The sequence below is a fragment of the Rhinolophus sinicus genome, chromosome 2, assembly GCF_057876585.1.
Source record: "Rhinolophus sinicus isolate RSI-liver-muscle chromosome 2, RSI-T2T, whole genome shotgun sequence".
NCBI lineage: Eukaryota > Metazoa > Chordata > Mammalia > Chiroptera > Rhinolophidae > Rhinolophus > Rhinolophus sinicus.
Window position 1 is genome coordinate 107474571 of NC_142502.1, and position 20367 is coordinate 107494937.

At 54.8% G+C, this 20367-nt stretch overlaps 1 protein-coding gene across 1 annotated transcript in view; it reads left to right on the plus strand.

Moving 5' to 3' along the window:
* The window catches only part of TNXB (tenascin XB), a 49195-nt gene that overhangs the window by 766 nt on the left and 28062 nt on the right, over nucleotides 1-20367 (plus strand). The window contains 8 exon segments of the mRNA XM_088795864.1: nucleotides 678-875; nucleotides 8738-9151; nucleotides 9528-11273; nucleotides 11751-11866; nucleotides 16351-16507; nucleotides 16683-16946; nucleotides 17736-18482; nucleotides 19651-20019. Coding sequence (XP_088651990.1) covers nucleotides 8746-9151; nucleotides 9528-11273; nucleotides 11751-11866; nucleotides 16351-16507; nucleotides 16683-16946; nucleotides 17736-18482; nucleotides 19651-20019 — 3805 coding nt within the window. The 5' untranslated portion in view covers nucleotides 678-875; nucleotides 8738-8745.

Below are 20367 nucleotides of genomic sequence, written 5' to 3' on the forward strand. Positions count from 1 at the left end.
AACACACAGGGAGAGGCAGGGCAGGGCAGGGCAAGCACAGAAGGTAGGAGACCCCAGGACGGCATAGGTGGGAGCAAAGGGATTGAGGCGAGGGGGGGCTTGGGCCCCCCCCCCCCCCCCCCGCAAGGAGTCCCTGAGAAGGCCCCATGTCCGAGAGGGATTTGGGCTCCAGGGAGGTTTCCTCCTGCCTTACACTGCCAGGGGAGAATCAGTGGGGCACAGACGTGCTGGGCACTGACAGGGCAACATCCTAGGTGAGAAAAGGTGGGAGGGGAGGTGCAGGGGAGGACGAGAGGGGCTGGCCATGGGGAAGGTGTTGGTAGAGAGGGAAAAACGGGTCTCAGAGCAGGAGCAACAGGTGGGGAAATGGTGGGGGGAGAGGAGAAATGATGCAAGGGTGGGGAGGATGTCAAGTTGGGCAGAAATTAGGGTGGGAAAGAAGAGTAAAAGTGAGATGGGGAAGGATGCGGAGGTAGGACCAAGGATAGAGGGGGTGAGGTGAGGGTATTGTGGGACTCTGTGCTTGATCCCAGACTGAGGGGGTCGGTGACAGCGGGAGGAGAGGAGAGGTAGCCTGTGAGGGCAGGGGTGGGAGGGGTGGGAGGGCCTGCCCTATCTCAGCTCCCCTCCCTGACCGCATGCTGGTCCTCCCCTTCTCCTCCCCCTGCTCGCTGCAGGCTCCCTCCTTCTCACTGTCGCTGGCTGCCTAGATCGACGGGTCGCGCGGCTCAGTGAGCCCCTGCTGCAGGGAACAAGCAAGGGACATCAGGGAGCTCAGGGCTGCCAAGGGGAGCCCACCCTGCCCTGCCCTGAGGGCCCCCTCCGAGGTTGGGGACAGGACAGGTGCAGAGGCACTGCAGCCGCTCACTGCCCAGGTAAGGACAGAGCCCTGGCGAGAGAGAGGGAAGAGTCGGGCGAGGTGGGGGCTAGGTGGGGCACACTGTCTTGTCCCTACATCCCTGGGAGGGTTGGCAGGATCCGTCTCAGGAGAGTCCCCAGCGCAGGGACTTTCTGTTGGGGCAGAGGAAACAGAACCATGCACTGGGGACTGGACTCCCTGTAGAGGGTGTATTGGGAGGGTGGGTCAATGCATGGGTGGAGGGGTGGGGTTTAGACAGGATCAGATGGTGGCACCAAGGTGGAGGTGGTTATTGGTGAGGGGGGCTCAGGGACCCCAGAGGTGCTGTGCTGGGGGGCAGCAGGAGCTAGGCTGAGTTGGTGGCCAGCTGAATCTCAGGAGGAAAGTGCTGTTGGAACCCCAAATGCTCTGGCTGGAGCTTCTTTGGGCATCCAGATGGGGACTGTCCAGGTGACAGCATGTGGTTTGCAGGGCCTTGGAGGGAAGGCTGGGGTCCTGAGTCTTCAGGCAATGCTGAAATGGAGCAGAGGCAGGACTCCCAGGTCTGGGAAGGGCACAGAGCCTGCAAAGAGGATCCTAAAACTTGTTCTTGGCCCAGAGCTCTGCACCCATGACTCACGGTTCAGCAGGGCTGGAACGACTGAGAGATGCCTCCAGGGGCCCAGGGGTCGGTCTTTCATCCAACCCCCTTCCAGGCTCCCCCTGCTTCTGTCCGTCTGAACCCCCCATACACGTGACACACCCCGGGTGGGGCGGGTGGGCCCCTTATCTCGCCTGGAAAGAATTTCATGGCTTGGAAACAACTGGAAATGAACGGAAAGGAACTACTGGGAAGCAGCTCGGAAACACCGCAGCTGCTGTCTGTCCGCTTCCAGTCCCCGCCCGCTTCCAGATCTCCAGCCTACCCCTCTTTCCCCAGCCCAGCCTCCAAATTCCCGGGGACCCAGCACCTCAATTCCTCACACTGCCTTTCCCTTGAGTCCTGGTCACTCAGTGCAGGACCAAAATCTGCCTTCCTGTCTCTCATTGCCCCCTGGGGGTTCTGAAATCCGGTCTTTTACTGTTTCCATTCCCCTGGCCCAGCAGCTCCCCGGAATGAGGGGTATCAGGGCCCCCAACTTGCCCCTGCTTGGCATCTTTTTACCACCTGGTTCCATTCCAATATCTGGGACCCTCCTCATCTCCCTCCTTCCTCTCACACTCCTGGAATCCTTCTGTCTTCAGTCCTCATGTGACATGAGTGGCAGAGGGAGGCACGGGGAACCTCATGGAACATCCCTCACGGAAGCCAGGCCCTCTCTCCACCTCTGGGGACCTTCAGTCCCTGATGAGCCAAGTGTCAAAGTTGGCCACAGCATGAATACCTGGCAAGCTGAGTCACAGCTCGGGAAGATGCCCCCTCCTGCCAGCCGTCCAGCTGTGGGGAGGATGCCAAGAGGGTGAGGCCACGTCCCCTGTCCCCACTGCAGGAAGGCTCCCCAGATGCTGCGATAGGGGAGATGAGGGGGAAACTCAAGAGACACCCAAGTTCCCTGCTTTCCTAATGCTGAGAGAAATGGGGAGGTCTTTCAAGAGTTGGAAGTGGGGAATGGGAGGGAGGGGTGGCGTGACGGCAGGAGAGGGCGTTGGGGGAAGAGGCTCTGGCGGTATGGCCTGCGGGGGGGCCGCTCCTCTGCTCTCAGGCCGGCCGAGCTACTTCCCAGCCTCTGTCCTGCCTGCTGCAGGCGCCCTAGCCCTCCGCCTAGCACATGGGGAAAGACTTGGGATCCAATTGTGTGTGTGTGTTTGTTGGGGGGGTACTGGACAACTCCCAAAGGCCACCAGGGCTGTGGGGCATCACGCAGCCTCTGTTCTCCCTGGAGAAGGGCCTCCTGATTGGTACCCTTCACTCCTACTAAGCTCTTTGACTCTCAGAGCTGCCCTCTGAGCCAAGGAGAAATCAGCTTTCCTAGGCATCGCTGATGACGGGGTGTGGAGGAGCATGAAGGGGACATTGGGAGTGTGCGCGTGCATCTGCAAAGATGCAGGTTTGTTGGCATGAATATGTGTGTACGAGTATGTCTAAATATTTGCACTGGTGGGTGAGCACACCCACGTGTACTTTAAGTGCACATGTACTTGTGTGTGCATGCACCTGTGATATGTGCGGCTTTAGACACAGGGTGGCAGGATTTGGGGAGACGCACCCCACCTCACACTCAGGCTACACCCCAAGCTGAGAGAAGGGCTGAGGCACTCAGAGAAAAGCGGCTGCACGCCACGCCTCTCGCCTGCCTTTGTCCCGCAGGGTGGCTCTTGGTGTAGAAACGCTCCATCCCCTGGTCCTGCTCTGTTTTCATCTTTTGTGGGCTGGTGGCCAAGTGGAGTGGCCGGTAGCCCTGAGAACACCCTTTTTCTCAGACCCAGAGGAGAAGTTGAAGAGTAGGAGCCAGGAATGCATGTGTGTTGCGGGGACGCCCAGTCATGTCCCCGTCGCCTCTGCGGGCACCCGCCCTCCTCTCTCTAGCCTCTCTGGTCTGCAAAACCAGGCCCAGCCCACGCCTCTCCTTAACCTTCTCCTGAACTGAACTCCGGGCGCCCCCTCCACTCTCCGGTGTTCACCAGAGCCCCCTCTCCCGGCTCACCTTGAGTGCCCCACTATCTTTACACGCTAACCCTTCTCTCCCTGTGCTCCCCAATCCTTGCCTCATTGAATTTCACAAATAAACAACTAGGTAACCAGCACCCACATCAAGAAACTGGGTATTCTTAGCACCCCAGATTCCCCCAACATGCCCCTTGTCGTCACTGTTCCCCCAAGAGCACCACATTTCTGACTTGTAACTCACTATAAATTAACATTAGCTTTCCTCAAATTTCATATAAATACAATTTTACAACATGTCCTTTTTTGTGTCTGGCTGCTTTTGCTGAACCCCACGTTAGTGAGATCTGTCCATTGCATATAGGTGTAGTGGTCTCATTGCTTTATTTCATTCCACTGTGTGAATAAACCACTTTATTTAATCCCGTCTACTGATGGAGACATTTGGATAGTTCCCAGATTGAGTAGTACTTCTATGGTGGGTATGCCCCGGGATGGAATTGTTGGGTCACATGGTTTGCATATAGCTTTAGCAGGTTCTGCCAAAGTTTCCCAAAGTGCTTGTACCAGCTGGCCCTGCCAGGATCCACACCTGGCCAGCTCTCTGCCCCAGCTGCTGTTTTGAATCAACTTCCAGTCCCAGATACTGTCCGTGGTCCTGTCCTTGGTTTCAGCCCTGAAGCTAGTCCTCGGCTTAAATTGAACTTTTCATTCAGTCATTTAATCAATAAACGTTTATTGAGCACAGATGCAAGGATACAACAGCCAAGAGAAAAACAGGTGCTATGGCTGCCTCCATAGACCGTAAACACTCACGGGCAAGACTGAATGTGGGCAAGAAAGTAATGAAATAATCTTACAAATAAATATGTGATTACAAAATGTTGTAAATACTACAGACGAGAGTTGCTGGTGCTATGATATCACATGATAGGGGGACGTGACCTGGGCAGAAAAGCTCCCCTGAGGGCATGATGTGGGGCTGAGACCTGAAGGACAGGAGGCCAAGAGGAAAGGGAAGAGCAGCCCGCGTGGATGGGACCGCACTGGGAAGGCAGCAGGGACTTGGACACCTGTGGGAGTGCAATGGGGGAGGGGAGAGTCACGGGAGATGAGGTGCAAGAGGGCAGCAGGGCCACACGGTGTGTTTGAAGAGAATTCGGAAGGGAGACACCCAGGAGTTTTTAGGGGGAGGAGGGACATCCTCGTTGCCTTTTCAAGACTGTAAGAGGCAAGAGTGGAAGCAGAGGGACCAGCTAGGAGGCAACTGCAGTTATCAAGCAATAACTTGGACGATGATGTTGGTGAGAGAAATAAGCAAACTAAAGAGATGTTCATGAGAAAATGTGGGTAAATATGATGAAAGGTGATGGTGTTGAATGGGCTGTTAGGTTTCTGGCTTGTAAAGCTGGATGCATGGTGGGGCCGTGAGCTGCGATGGAGAACACGGAGAGGGGATGGAGCACAGAGAGGACGATCATGAGTTCAGTTTCAGACATGCTGAATTTGGGGTTCCCAAGAGGAGAGGCCAAGTAGGCAGTTGGATAGATTGCTCGGAGTGAAGAGGAGATAACTAGGTTAGTGTTATAAACTGGAGGGTAGTTTGGAAATTATAGTCATGGGTCTGGTGAAGGTACCTAGGTGGGTGCCTAGAGCAGCAGGTCTCACCTCTGGGTGCAATCAGCTGGGGAGCTTCTAAACACTACTGAAAAAAATCCAGTGCCTCATCCATTCTTGCCACATTTCAAGTGTTCAAGAGCCACGTAACTCTCCTGGCTGCCATAGTGACAGCACAGATACAACATGTCTTAAAACAGAAGATGTGGTCAGCAGTGTTTAGTGATTTTGAGAGAGGTCAAGTAAGATGAAGACAAATGTCTCCTAGATATTTTGACACAGATCGTTGGGAGACCGTAGGGAAGGCTGTGTGGTGGCTTGAAGGAGGTGCGGCAGCCAGGTCTGAGTGGACTGAGGTGTGCATGGCTATGGGGAAACAGAAATAGCAAGTGCAGGTCAATCTTTGACAACTGTGCCATGAAGTAGAGGAGAGCAATGTACAGTGGCTGAAGGGAGTATGGGATTGGGGAGGTATTGTCCTTTATTTTAAGGTATAACTTTCATATACTGAAACGCACAAACCTTAAGTGTGTAGCTCAATTTTTGAATATGTATACATCTGTTTAACCACCACACAGATCAAGGTGCAAAAGATTTCCAGACCCTCCCCCCGTGCCTCCGCCCAGTCAGTACTACCCCTGAAAGCCATCTTGTTCTGTCATCTAAAAGCAATGATTCACTCTACTTGTTTTTGAACCTCGTATAAATAGTATCATTTGGAATGATGTGTGTGTGTGTGTGTGTGTGTGTGTGGTTTCAGCATTATGTGTGTGAAAATTGTTCTTGTTGCATGTAGCAAGAGGGTGTTTTTCATTGCTGTATAGTATTCCATTGTATGACTATGCCACAGTTTATCCATTCTACTATTAATGGACACTTGAGTTATTTCCAGTTTGTGCTAATACAAATAAATCTCATGAACATTCTTGTACATGTCTTTTGGAGGATATGTGAAGTCATTTCCACTGGATATCTACCAAGAAGTAGAATTGCCAGGTTATAGGCTATATGGTTTAGTCGATACTGCCAGTTTTCCAAAGTGCTTGCTCCAATTTATGCTCCTTTTCACAACAGATGAGAGTTCCAGTTGCTTCATACTCTTGTCAATATCGAGCAATGGCAGTTCCTTTAATTTTAGCCATTCGAAGGTGGATATTTCGTGGCATCTCTTTGTGGTTTCAATTTGCATTTCCCTGATTACTAGTGATGTTATAACTGTGTTTATTGGCCCTTTGGATATACTGTATTCTTTTCTGGGGTACCTGTTTAATTAAGTCTTTTGCCAATTTAAAAAACTAGGTTGCTTGTCTTTTATTTGTTGTCTTTGTTTTGAAGTTCTTTATTTTAGATTCTCCCCCCCTTCTTCTGTCTCCCCCCCCCCCAACTCCGGTTCAAGCCATTGTTTCTCAGTCTAGTTGTGTAGGACACAGCTCCCTGGCCCATGCTGGTCTTATGAGCCTGCGCTCCCCCTGGCTGAGGCAGTCGGTCACCGGTTGGTCACAGCAGCTCACGGCAGCCCACGGCAGCTCTCGCCAACTGTAGCCCATGGCAGCACACAGCATCCTGGGGCAGCTCACGCCAATCTCCGGCTGCTCATGGCAGCCCAGCTTCAGGGAGAGCTGTTGTTCACAATCTTAGCTATAGAGGGTGGAGCTCACTGGCCCATGTGGGAATCGAACCAGCGACCTTGGTGTTAGGACTATGGTGCTCCACCACCTGAGCCACAGAGCCACAGAGCCTGCCCTTTATTTTAGGTTTTAGGTTTTAACCTCTCTCTCTGTCTCTCTCCCTCCCCCCCCCCCTCTCTCTCTCTCTCTCTCTCTCTCTCTCTCTCTCTCTCTCTCTCTATATATATATATATATATATATATATATATATATATATATATATATATATATTCCTCCCTGACATATCTCACATACAGTTGAGCCTTGAACAGTGCAGGGTGGGGGGTAGTGTTTCGGGCGCCAACAGTCCCCTCCAAAAATCCACGTATAACTACAACCGGCCCTCTGTACTTGGATTTCCAACTGCCAGTTGACCGTTGAACAAGGCAGGGTCGAGCTCTGAGGGTCAATTGGAAAAATTTGCGTATAAGTGGGCCCAAGCCGTTCAACCCTGCTTTGTTCAAGGGTCAACTGTATTTTCTCCCAGTCTGTGTCTTGCCTTCTTATTCTCTTAATGGTGTCTTTTGATGACCAGAAGTTATCAGTTTCAATGTGGTCCAATGTATGTCTCTTTTTTGTGGCTAAGTTTTGTGTGAAATCTTTTATGGTTAAAGTTTTGTGGGGCAAGTTTTAAGAAATCTTTGCTTACTCCAAGTCTATAAAGATTATCTATATTCTACAAGATATTGTTCTGAAAAGTATTGCTTTACCTTTCACAGTTGGGCCCATTGGATTCATTTCAAATTAACTTCTGTATGTGGGCATAAGGTAGAGACAGGGTTTTTTCCCATATGGATTTTCAGTTGACCCAGCACCATTTATTTAAAAAAAAAATTCGTCTCCTCTTAATTGTAGTGACACCTTTGTCATTAATCAGGTGACCACATATGTGTGGGTCTGTTTCTGGACCCTGTTCTGTTCTGTCTATTCTTGCACCTTTATAACAAGTTTCCCTACTTGCTCATGTAAGTCCTGAGAAAGAGGTGTGGTTTTTTTTTTTGTGTTTTTTTTTTTTTAATGGGAGCTATTTGAGCTCATATGAGCTGATGAGAAGGATCTAGTTGACAGAGGTTGAATAAAAGAGAGAGCGGATAATCTGCACCTTAAGGTTCCTAAGAAGACGGTGGAGGCTGGGGTTCAGGTCCTTGTGGGAGAATTGTCCTTATGTACTTATCCACTAATCCATTCAACATAAACGTGTTGGACAGCTCCTGTGTGCCAGATACAGGCACACCGCTGAGCCAGGACAGGTGAGGTCCCTGATCTCGTGGAGTTCCCATTCTAGTAGTGGGAGAAAGGTAACAAACCCGTGCTGGACAGATGATTCAGGCAGCAGTGAATGCCATGAACGTAAGTGGGACATTGAGATAGAGAGTAATGCTCCGACGGGGCAGCAAGGAAGGCCTCTGGTCGTCGAGGATGTATGAGTTAAGATCTGAACAAGAAGGAGCCCGCCTTTAAGAGCTGAGTGAAGAGCACTCCAGAGAGAAGGAACATACAGTGCAAAGGCCCTTAGTGCCTGTGTAACAAACAAGGGAGTGGTGTGGGTGGGACAGCAGTAAGAGATGGGAGCACAGCAACCAAATGACATCACAAAGAGGGGCAGGCATAAATTCTCTCCCCGGAGGTACAGGCTACAGGTGGACCTTTATGTGAGTTGAGTGGGTTACCGTGTTTCCCCCAAAATAAGACCCGGTCTTATTTTACTATAAGACTGGGTCTATAATATAATATAATATAATATAATATAATATAATATAATATAATATAATAAATATAATATAATATAATTAATATAATATAATACCCAGTCTTATTTTACTATAACCCGGATCTTATATTAATTTTTGCTCCAAAAGGCGCATTAGAGCTGATTGTACAGCTAAGTCTTATTTTGGGGGGAACACGGTAGTTGTGGGTGGTGGGACTGTGAATGTGTGTGTTGAGGGGGGTGGATAGCTTATCTTTTTCTATGAAACTGCTCTCACACCTGTCCTCTCTCCCTGCAGCCTCCTGAATGATGCCAAACCAATGTTCCCTAACCTCCAACCTGGCCCTCCTGGTGCTGCTGGGCACAGTCAGAGCTGGCCCTTTCTCTTCACGTTCCAATATGCCGCTCCCAGCCTCACGGCCCCCTCCTCAGCCAGGGGGCCTCACAGCTGAATCAAGAAGGGGGAACCCCTCTTCTCAGCTTTACGAGCACACCGTAGAAGGAGGGGAAAAGCAGGTGGTGTTCACCCACCGCATTAACCTGCCCCCTTCGGCTGGCTGTGGCTGCCCCCCAGGCACTGAACCCCCCGTCCCGGCTTCAGAGGTACAGGCCCTGAGGGTCCGACTAGAGATACTGGAGGAGCTGGTGAAGGGGCTCAAGGAACAGTGCACTGGGGGATGTTGTCCTGCTGCTGCTGCTCAGGCTGGCACAGGTAAGGAGGTGACTACAGGAGGAGGCACAGAAAAAGAGGCAGGTGGAGAAGTTGGGTGGGCATCGCTAGTCTATACAGGACTTGGGCATGAATTAGAAAAGGCACCCCTTCCTCACCCTTGGGAGTGGGGAATGCAGCCCAGAGCACAACTTGGAGAAGGGAGCCTCCCAGCTAGATTCAGTCTCCCCACTCTCCACCCCCACCCCCCACCCCTACGCTAAGGCTCTGGGAGACCACATATGGTGACAAGGAGCAGCTGGAAGCTAAGATGGCCTTATGAAATGAGGCTGGCTCAGCCGGAAGGGCCAATTCAGGGGAACACATTTGGGCTCACCCTCTCCCCCAGGGAGACTGAGGCCCTCCTCTCACTCTCCAGGCCAGACAGATATTCGTAGTCTCTGCAGTCTTCACGGTGTGTTTGACCTGAGCCGCTGCGCCTGCTCCTGCGAGCCAGGCTGGGATGGGCCCACATGCTCGGACCCCACAGACGCTGGGGTGCCCCTTTCCTCCCCACCCTCAGCTTTGGGGTCCTGCCCAGATGACTGTAACGATCAGGGGCGCTGTGTCCTTGGTCGCTGCGTGTGCTTCCCTGGCTACACCGGCCCCAGCTGTGGCTGGCCCTCCTGCCCCGGGGACTGCCACGGCCGGGGGCGCTGCGTGCAGGGCGTGTGCGTGTGCCAGGCCGGCTTCTCAGGCGACGACTGCAGCCTGCGCTCCTGCCCTCGAGGCTGCAGCCAGAAGGGGCGCTGCGTAAATGGGCGCTGCGTGTGCAACCCCGGCTATACTGGCGAGGACTGTGGGGTGAGGAGCTGCCCCCGGGGCTGCAGCCAGAAGGGGCGCTGTGAGGACGGGCGCTGCGTCTGTGACCCTGGCTATGCTGGCGAAGACTGCAGCTCGCGGAGCTGCCCGTGGGACTGTGGTGAGGGTGGGCGCTGCGTGGATGGCCGCTGCGTGTGCTGGCCCGGGTACGCGGGCGAGGACTGCAGCACACGGACGTGTCCACGCGACTGCCGAGGCCGCGGGCGCTGCGAGGACGGCGAATGCATCTGTGACGCGGGCTACAGCGGGGACGATTGCGGCGTGCGCAGCTGCCCCGGCGACTGCAACCAAAGGGGCCACTGCGAGGACGGCCGCTGCGTGTGCTGGCCCGGGTACACGGGGCCTGACTGCGGCGCGCGCGCCTGCCCGCGCGACTGTCGGGGCCGCGGGCGCTGCGAGAACGGCGTGTGCGTGTGCAACGCGGGCTACAGCGGTGAGGACTGCGGCGTGCGCAGCTGTCCTGAAGACTGTCGCGGCCGGGGCCGTTGCGAGAGTGGCCGCTGCGTGTGTTGGCCTGGGTATACTGGCCGGGACTGCGGCACGCGGGCCTGCCCTGGCGACTGTCGTGGGCGCGGGCGCTGCGTCGACGGCCGCTGCGTGTGCAACCCAGGCTTCACGGGAGAGGACTGCGGGAGCCGTCGGTGCCCCGGGGACTGCCGCGGTCGCGGCCACTGCGAGGACGGCGTGTGTGCGTGCGACGCAGGCTACGAGGGAGAGGACTGCAGCGTGCGCAGCTGCCCCGGAAGTTGCCGAGGCCGCGGCCAGTGCCTGGACGGGCGCTGCGTGTGCGACGACGGCTACTCGGGCGACGACTGCGGCGTGAGGCGATGCCCGCGCGACTGCAGCCAGCGCGGCGTGTGCCAGGATGGTCTGTGTACCTGTTGGGAGGGCTACGTGGGAGAGGACTGTGCCCTCCGTACCTGCCCCTCCAACTGCCACGGGCGCGGCCGCTGTGAGGATGGACACTGTGTGTGCGACTCAGGCTACACCGGACCCTCCTGCGCCACCCGCACCTGCCCCGCCAACTGCCGGGGCCGTGGGCGGTGTGTGCAGGGAGCGTGCGTGTGCCGCGCGGGCTACAGCGGCGAGGACTGTGGGCAGGAAGAGCCCCCCGCCAGTGCCTGCCCAGGGGGCTGCGGGCCCCGGGAACTGTGCCGAGCCGGCCAGTGTGTATGCGTCGAGGGCTTCAGAGGCCCAGACTGCGCCATTCAGACGTGCCCTGGGGACTGCCTCGGCCGAGGAGAGTGTCTTGAGGGCCGCTGCGTCTGCCAAGCCGGCTATGCAGGGGAGGATTGTGGAGAAGGTGAGCGGGCAGTCTTTCCCAGTATGCTCTGTCAGGGACTGGGCATCTGAGCCAGTGGGAAGGCCCCCTTTGGAGGCCTAGGACCCCAGGGACCTGGAGGAAGAGTGGAGGAAGGTCATGTATGAGGGGAGTGGGCAGTCAGAGGAGCCAGGGAGTCAGTGTCCACCTGGGGCAGCAGAGCCTTGGGGGCACGACTGCAGGCAGGACCTGCTTTCAGATCTCTGATGCTCTCATGAGCAGGTTGGATGCCCCTTTGGTTGCTTTTGGGGAGATTCTGTGTTCTTAGAGCTGTGGGCAAAGACCCAGGGCCTGTTCAGACCTTTGCTAGCTTTGCCCCACCCTCAGAGAAGAGTGGGAACTGGTATAGATCTCCTAGTGTGGCCCCGAGTAGGGGGGCCTGTGATGGTGGTGGTCGGGGGTAGGGGGTGGGGGCTGCCTTGGGCTAAACCAGCTTCCCATATCCATTCTCTTGGGCAGAGGTGCCAGCCATCGAGGGCATAAGGATGCACCTACTGGAGGAGACGACAGTTCGGACAGAGTGGACGCGGGCTCCTGGCCCTGTGGATGCTTATGAAATTCAGTTCATCCCCACGGTGAGAGCCACGCTCCAGGAGGGGGCTGAGTGGGTAGGACCGGGGGACGGGATGCTCACCACATGTAGGGCATTCCAGGTGACCAGTAGTTGAGTCCACATGTCTGGGTTCCTGAAGCTGCTATAAAGGCCTTCTCACCCTGCCCCACACGGGGCGCAGCAGGCCTCTGTAGCATCTCCAGCAAGCATTGGCCCATTGCTGCTGGAACACCTCTGATGACAGTGAGCTCAGTACTTCCTGAGGCTGTCCAGTCCTTTCTTGGTCATCACTGTTAGTTCTTTTTGTTGTTGCTGAGTTCAAATCTGCCCCATTCCGATGTCCACCCAGTAGCCCTTGCTGCGCCTTCACCAACAGTCAGAGTATTTTTCTGCTTCTCCTACATCCTACACCACAGGCTTTCAGGGATTGCAGACAGCAACCGTCACGTCACCCTTCATTCTCACAGGCAGAACCCACTGGTTCTTCCACCCCTCTTCCCTTGGGCTTTGTTCTTGAATTCTTCACTTCCAGATGTCCCTCTTCTAGTGCCTTCCGCTTTTTGCATGTGACCCCAGAACGTGGGTGCAGAAAGGAACCCCATCATTCACCTGGCTGACTCTGAAGACTGGCACTTTTCTCAGAGTTTACATATATTAACTTGTGGTCACACAAACTGTCAGCTGTTTTGATCATATTTGTTTTTTTAAAATAACTTCTTATTATAAAAGTCATATAGGCTTATTGTAGAAACTAGAAAACAGAGACAAATAAGGGAAAAAGAGAGAACAAAAGAAGGAAGGAAAAAAGATAGCATTCAACTATATACCCTTTTTTTTAGCCTAAATATAGGGCTTTGCAGTTGGCTCTGTCCAATGTTATCTTTTTTGGTTTCAGCCAAGCTGTCCAGGCTACGGCAATAATTCTGAGTCTGTGAAGTGGTTCTCCCGCCTCTATGTCGTCAGTGCATTGCAAAGCATCCTTTCTCTGTCTCCTTCCAACTCGCTCTTAAAATATTTGGGGGGCACCCTAAGGACAAAGCCTTGTGGTCTCTCATTAGAGACCTCCCTTTGTGCAGATTGGGCTTTTCTGATGTGTTTAGTCTTCCAGCTCCAAATCATCTGACATTTCTACTGTCCAACTCATGTTTTCCTGCATCATCCCAGAAATGGCCAGGGCGGGTTGGCCATGTTACCCTCATCTTTCTGCCCAGCTCGGACTTTGGAAAAAAAAAATAACTCCCAGGCCTAAACCCTAGGAAGGCTCTAGGACAGAAGGGGCAGCTCAGAGGTACTGGCTGTCATCGCCACTCAACTGGCCTTGTTATTCTAAGTCTTCTAATTATTCCCCCAAAGTCAGACCCCCGCCATGTTGTTTCTCCTCACTCCCTGAAAGAAGCAGAAGCAGAAATCCCCACTTTGCTGTACAACAAAGACAGCTTGGATTTTTTTCTTCTGTTTAAAAAAAATTTTGTTGTTATAAAAATAGTTTAATCACAAGACAAGAATTTGGCAACTAGAAAAAAACAATTCTTGGCTGCTTCACATTAAAACAAACACTGTGAACATTTTAAAGTGTTTCTCCCACTCTCTTCTCTGTGTATATTATTTACATAGTTCTAATCTTGAGAGGGTGGGACTTTTAAAAGGAACTTTCCAAAGAAACTTCAGGGAAAGTGGAATTAAAATAAACACTTGAGATGGATGGAAGGAGCTTGAAGGGCAGCACTGTCTCCTGCTGTTAAGTATGAGCCCAGCCTTGGGTGTTCTTAAGAGGTGCAGCTTCCCAGCTGAAGCCTTAGGCTCCCTCCCTCACCATGGGGCTGATGGTGTGGAGCTGGCCTGTGCCCCGCTTGGCTATGCTGTCAGCTCATCTGCTCTGGTCTGGGTATGGGCCTCTGTCACATTCAGGGTTCTCTCTGAGCCCAGCTGTGAAAAATGCTCCTGTAAGATTGGTCTGTAGACACCCCAGTTAGATTCCACATCAGCCTGTGCTACTGGCCTTCAGACTATGCTTTCTATACTTTCTCTGGCTGCCCCTGGAATTGAGCCTTGCCCTGGCCAGTGCTCTCTGTCCACTTCTGTTGGCACAAAATATATTCAGTAGCTGGCTGTCCTTTGGCCACTGCCATCTTCCTAGAAGCCTGTCTCTACCTTATCCGGAAACACTTCTCTGTCGAAGCCCAGACTCTGCTTTTCCCGGCCAAGGGACACACTTAATTATTGGAATGATTTTCAGAACACCAGAGAGGAACAATTCTCCTTCTCCATGCATGCGTGGCATGTTACTCTGACCCAGTGGTTCTCAAAGTGTGTGTCCTGGATCTGCTGCATTAGTGCCACCTGGGAGCTTGTTACACATGCAAATTTTGGACTCTGCCCCCAGATCGAATGAATCTGAACCTCTGGGGGTGAAGCCCAATAACTGCCCTCCAGGTGATTCTGACACACCCCAAGACTGAGGACCACTAACTTAATTAAGTAATGTTGCTATTTTGCAAAATGCTGACTCCTCTATGAATGTGAGAGAAAGCATGAGGAAACTGAGGGAGGTGAGCCCCTGAACAGAAAGAGGTTCAGGTATTCCGTGTCTGGATGCATTCTGCAGCCTGCAAACCAGAGCTACACCAAGTGTTCATTGGGACACAAGACCTTGCAGCCTCAGAAAAGTTTGTGTTTGGGTCTGATCTGAAAAGGGGGCTGAGGGGTGCGGTAAGCTCCAGGGACCAGCCAAGGTGGAGTCCCCCACCTGGGGCCACAAGGTTGATACTGAGAATGGGATTAGAAACTCGCCAGGTACAGTCAGTGAAACAGCCAACCTTTCACCAAGGCGCAGAGCCAGCTGCCAGCATTTGGCTAGGGAGCCTGCCTCAGACCAGCCGGATGGTGCTGACGGTGGGACTTTCAGGGGACTGTTCCCAAATGGATCTCAGGAGGGACAAAGACATGTGTAAAAGGTTCTTGTAGGTGGTCTGAAGGGAGGAGACCTTCGGCTGGGCTTGTCTTCCTAAAAGGACCAGACATGATCAGGGAGCACACAAGGTGTGTGTGTGTGTGTGTGTGTGTGTGTGTGTGTGTGGTGGGTTGGGGGTACAGAGAGAGTAAGTGGGGAGGAGGAGGATTTGGGAGGCCTTGAGCTGAGGCTAACCCGAGGCCTCCTGGGCTGGGGTACCCTCGGGCAGGGAGAGTAGGAGGTGCGAAGGAAAGGGGTCATGTGTGCCCAGGGTACCTTTTCAGCCAAGAAAACTCAGACAAAGCTTTATTCATCCTCAACCCAGAAATCTCTACGTGGCCTCTCATCTGTTTTTATACTTTGGTGTTTGCTGTGTTGATTTCCCCACCCATTCTCTTGGTTTAGGAGAGTACCTTTTGAAATTTCCAATCCTACTTGGCTGAATGCAGGTATCCCCATCACCGCCAACATAGCTAAGCAGAACAGAGCGTCCTTAGAAGCTGTCCTAGCTGGACAGACAGCCCAGTGAAATGTGCTGTTGGATGGATGTCTAGTTCCTCCTGTCCCCCCAGCGGCTGGCACTCTAGGAGAACCCGGCGTTAGCAGGGGCTAGCAGATTTCCGGGGGTCACCACAAATAATCATAGTACCTTACTTCCACACTTGGAGGAGGGTTGTTTTCTCACAGGCATGTACTACACATAGAGATTTGGGTATAAGATGTGGCCATAGATTTAGCTACCAGAGCATGAGCTATCTGAGAACAGGGACCATATCTTTTATTTTTGTGCCTCCAATGCCCAGCATGGTGCCAGGTATGAAATCGGGAAACAAATTTGTGAAACTCTGAGCAGATGGGCCTTTTTTTGAGGGGCCCACAACCCTGCTGAGGAGACAAGAAAAATGCCTAAAGGGAAATGTCATGCCATAGGTCACACCCAGATTACACAGCCAGGGGCAGCTGTCCGTGGGGAGGCTCAAGCCTGGGCAGATGCTTTAAGGAGGAAGTGAGGCTTGAAGGGGCACCCCTCATCTACTTCATCTGTTCTGACAGGAGTAAGCTTAGGAGAAACTTTGTCCTGCTAAGGAAGTTGGGGTGGGGGGTGCAGCCAGAGGGAGAGACCGGGTGTGTCAGGGAGAGCTCTGGCAGATAGCTGATGAGTAGGCTAAAAGACAGTGCCCATGAGAGGGGACTCTGAGGTCACACTGCCTGGGTTTAAATCCCTGCCACATTCAATGTTGGTAACCTTGGGCAAGATACTTTTCATCCTTTTGTACCTCAGTTTCCTCATCTGTCTAGTGGGAATACGACCTGCCTGATAAGGTTTGTATGAGGATTAAGTGAGTTTATTACATAAGTTGCCTTAAACAGTAGCTGGCATGGAGTAAGTGTTCTAGCTCGTTTGCTGTCACCACCCATGCTCCCCAGCTGTACGGGGCCAAGGTCTACATAGTCCCGGGTTGACACTGCCTGGAATTGGTGAAAGGAGTACAAGGGGGACAGAGCAGCAGGGCAGGAGTGCCAGCCTTGATCCACCTGGTCTCTCTCTCTTGCAGACGCATGGGGCGAGCCCCCCATTCATGGCGCGGGTGCCCAGCTCTGCCTCAGCCTATGACCAGAGAGGACTGGCCCCTGGTCAGGAGTACCAGGTCACCGTCCGTGCCCTTCGAGGGACTAACTGGGGCCCTCCTGCCTCCAAGACCATCACCACCAGTGAGAGCTGGGGCTGTGGGGCCAGGGCCTGAGTGGAGATCTGGACGTGAGGGGGAGGGAGGAATCTGCCTTCCAGAAAGGCAGAGGGGAGGGGTTGGGGGCCAGGATCTTAGAGGCAAAGTTGGTGACTAAGGAACCAGCCTCCCAACTGATCCTTCCTCTCTATTCCAACTAGTGATCGATGGCCCCCAGGACCTCCGGGTCGTGGCTGTGACTCCAACCACACTGGAGCTCAGCTGGCTGCGCCCCCAGGCCGAGGTGGACCGATTTGTGGTGTCCTACGTCAGTGCTGGCAACCAGAGGGTGCGGCTGGTAGTACCCTCTGAGGCAGACGGGACGGTGCTGACTGACCTGATGCCAGGCGTGGAGTATGTGGTGACTGTCACTGCGGAGCGTGGCCGGGCAGTGAGCTACCCAGCTTCCGTCAGGGCCAGCACAGGTATGGCCGCCCAGGGCTCAGGGACGGGCCTGCTACCTGATATAGTAGCCCCTGCTTCGGGAACCCACGCGGGGCTCACAGGTGCTTCTGAATACACTTGGCAGGGTGTGTGGCAGTCCCACAGCATCTGCTGGGGGCCTTGTTTTGTGCCAAGGGCACTGGGGAGACAGAGCCCTCAGGCACTTCCTATAGGAAGGCTGCTGGCTGGCTGGAGTATGGGAAGAGCTGCCCATGGAGAAAGCAGTGAATAGGAGATGCTGTCCAACCCATGCAGGTGGGGGACAGCCCTCGTGCTCACAATCAGTGGTCAGATCTCATTGGGACTGGAATTAGGCCGATCGGAGACCAGCACTTCTGTTGACTTTAGGATTTGGGGTTTGGGGAGTTAGGTCTCATGGCAGCAGTTTTCCACTAACCTCAAGGTCTCTTAACAGATGCCTGGATCTTTCTTTTCTTTGCCTGTGACAGAGGGACACCCACCTCGCTGTAGCTCACATCCTGTCCTCCCACTTCCCTTTCTCTCCTTCAGATGCAGGGCCCCACCCGCTGGCTTCTCTCTTCTTTCTAGGACGCCAACAGTGGTGGGTTTGGAGGGCCAGTGGGGTGAGGGGCTCCTCGGACATTGACTCTTTTTTCTCGGTTCTCTTTCCAGGTGGGGCTGAGGCACATGGACGAGGCCTCTGGCTCCAGTGGGGGGGGATGGAGAAAGGGACTGCTGTGGGAGGAGTGTGGGGATGGGGGTGCTGCCACTGACCTGCCCTCCTCCTCCCCCTTTTTTGCCCCTGGCAGCACCAGGCCACTACAGTTACCCGGAGGTGCACCCCCCAGCCCTGCCCCCCAGATCCCGTCCTCGGCCGGCCCCGACCCCTCGGCCCCCGCGGCCGGCTCGGCCTGCTCGGCCCCCTCAGCCTGCGGAGGAGGGGCAGGAGGAGTCTCGGCCTGGGCCTAGCCTGCCCCAGCCCTCTCGGCGGCCGTGGGGCAACCTGACCGCCGAGCTGGGCCGCTTCCGCGGCACGGTGCAGGACCTGGAGCGCCACCTGCGGGCTCACCGCTACCCACTGCGGGCCAACCAGACCTACACGTCGGTGGCGCGCCGCATCCACGAATACTTGCAGCGGCGTCTGGCGGCCGCCCCCGCCGTCTCCCCCTCACCCCCGCGGGGTCGCGCCCTCCCCACCCCCAGCCCCGACTCGGGCACCTGGAAGCGCGACTCCAACCAAGGCATCTACGGCCTCTCGCCCGAAGGCGTCGGTGGGGTGGCTGCACCCCGCCACCCCAAGCCCGAGGTGCTGGGCAGTTCCGCTGATGGCGCACTACTCGTGTCCCTCGATGGGCTCCGCGGCCACTTCGAGCGCGTGGTGCTGCGCTGGCAGCCCCAGCCGCCCGCAGAGGGCTCCCGCGGGGAGCTGACGGTGCCTGGCACCGCGCGCACGGTCCGCATCCCCGACCTCAGGCCTGGCACTACCTACCATGTGGAGGTCCACGGGGTGCGGGCAGGGCAGACCTCCAAGTCCTACGCCTTCATCACCACCACAGGTAGCGTGCGCTCGGGCTCAGGAACACCCATTCCCTGCCCAGGCTCACCTGGCACTGGGAGTCTGCATCCCTCCGTTCCTCCCACTGCTCACTGCTCAGACTGGCACCCCCCACCACTCCCTTCCGCCTTCAAGCCCTACCCTGTCCTTTTGCTGTGGGGTCTGGACGGCTCCAGGGATCCCACAGCAAAGCACACTCTCCTGTGTTTCTAGAACCACCTCATCGCCAGGGTCCTGGCAGATAGATACCCAAGGCCAACCAGACCTGGTCTTGAGGTTCCCTAGTTTTCCCTCGGGTTCCCAAGGCACTTCTGCCAGGATTGTTGTTCTAGGCCACAGAAGGGGCATTTGGTGGGAGCGGGAGTGACTGCACACTCACTGGAGCACTTTGGGTGGGATAGGGTAGGAGTGAAACCAGCGGTTCCCCCGCTCTGACTCACTGTGGTGAGGGCCGCTGGAGACTGTGGTCAGTGGTTACTATTCCACAATTTGGCCTTGACCTCAGAGGGATACATTGAAACTGCTTGGGGGTGGTCTTGAAGCCATCAGGCAGCATGTGTATGTGAGGGGGAACCACTGCTTCTCGAGCTGCCTTTCCAGATCTCCTGCCTCACTTCATGCTGGTCTCTCCCACAGGAAGATATCCGGGCTCAGGAAGGGGTGCTTTGTGGCTGCCATGGCTGGGGGATTGTGGACCTCTTCTTCCTCCATAGGGCCCTGATGCCACCTGAGCTGGACGTCCCCCTCTTTCCCTCTCCTCTCACTACCCATTCTCTTGCATCCTCCTTCCCTAACACCACCTTACCCTCCTTTCTTCCAGGCTTCTCACTGCAGCACTAATGGAAACCACGACCACCCACTGAGGTGGGAGATACGTGTGGGGAGGGACATGGAAGTCTGAGGGCTGGAGGTCAGAGGAGTCCTGTGGGGGTGGGATGGCAGGCTTTATTTCATTTGTTACCTGCAGGCCTGCATGTTCAGGTGTGGTGGACAACAGTGTTTGCAGGACCGGGCAGACCTTTGGGAGGATGAGGTGGTCCCGCGTGGGCCCAAGAACAGAAAAGGGAGACTCTGTAGGCTTTTAGAGGCTCAAACAGAACCTGGGGGCTGTGGTCCCTTTCTGGCTCTCATATTTTACTCTCCTGTTTTTCTCACCCTGCTCTTTCTAGGGTCCTCCCCCTTGGGCCTCTTGGGGGCCACTGATGAGCCTCCTCCCTCGGGCCCTTCAACGACTCAAGGGGCTCAGGCCCCTGGCCTACAGCAGCGCCCCCAGGAGCTGGGAGAATTGAGGGTGCTGGGCAGAGACAAGACAGGGCACCTGCGCGTGGTCTGGACAGCCCAGCCTGACACCTTTGCCCACTTCCAGCTGCACCTACGGGTGCCTGATGGGTCAGGGACACACGAGGAATTACTGCCAGGGGACGTCCGCCAGGCTCTGGTGCCCTCACCTCCTCCTGGAATGCCCTATGAGCTGTCACTTCGTGGGGTGCCCCCTGAGGGCGAGCCTTCTGCCCCTCTCATCTACCAAGGCATTATGGGTACATCCTGGATTCTGCTCAAGCCAGGGTCCTGAAGTTGGGGGAGGGGCTGGGCCATCAGGACTTCAGGGGTGGATGAGGATTGAAGGGCAGGGCTGGTGTTTGGGTGGAAGTGGTGGGAGAAAACGAGAGAAAAGGAGTTGAGAGTTCAGAGGCAAGAGGGATGGAGGGGGTCTGAGAACAATGATAGGGTGGTCCGGGGAGGGGACTACTCCAGGAAGAGACGGAGAAGGGAAGTCCGAGGTTGGGGCAGGGATTCAAGAAGAGAGGCTGTAGGCCCCTGGCTCTGTCCCTGTAGCTTTCTTTGCCCTGTGTCCTGCCCCCACATCCTGCTCATTGCTCTGCCCC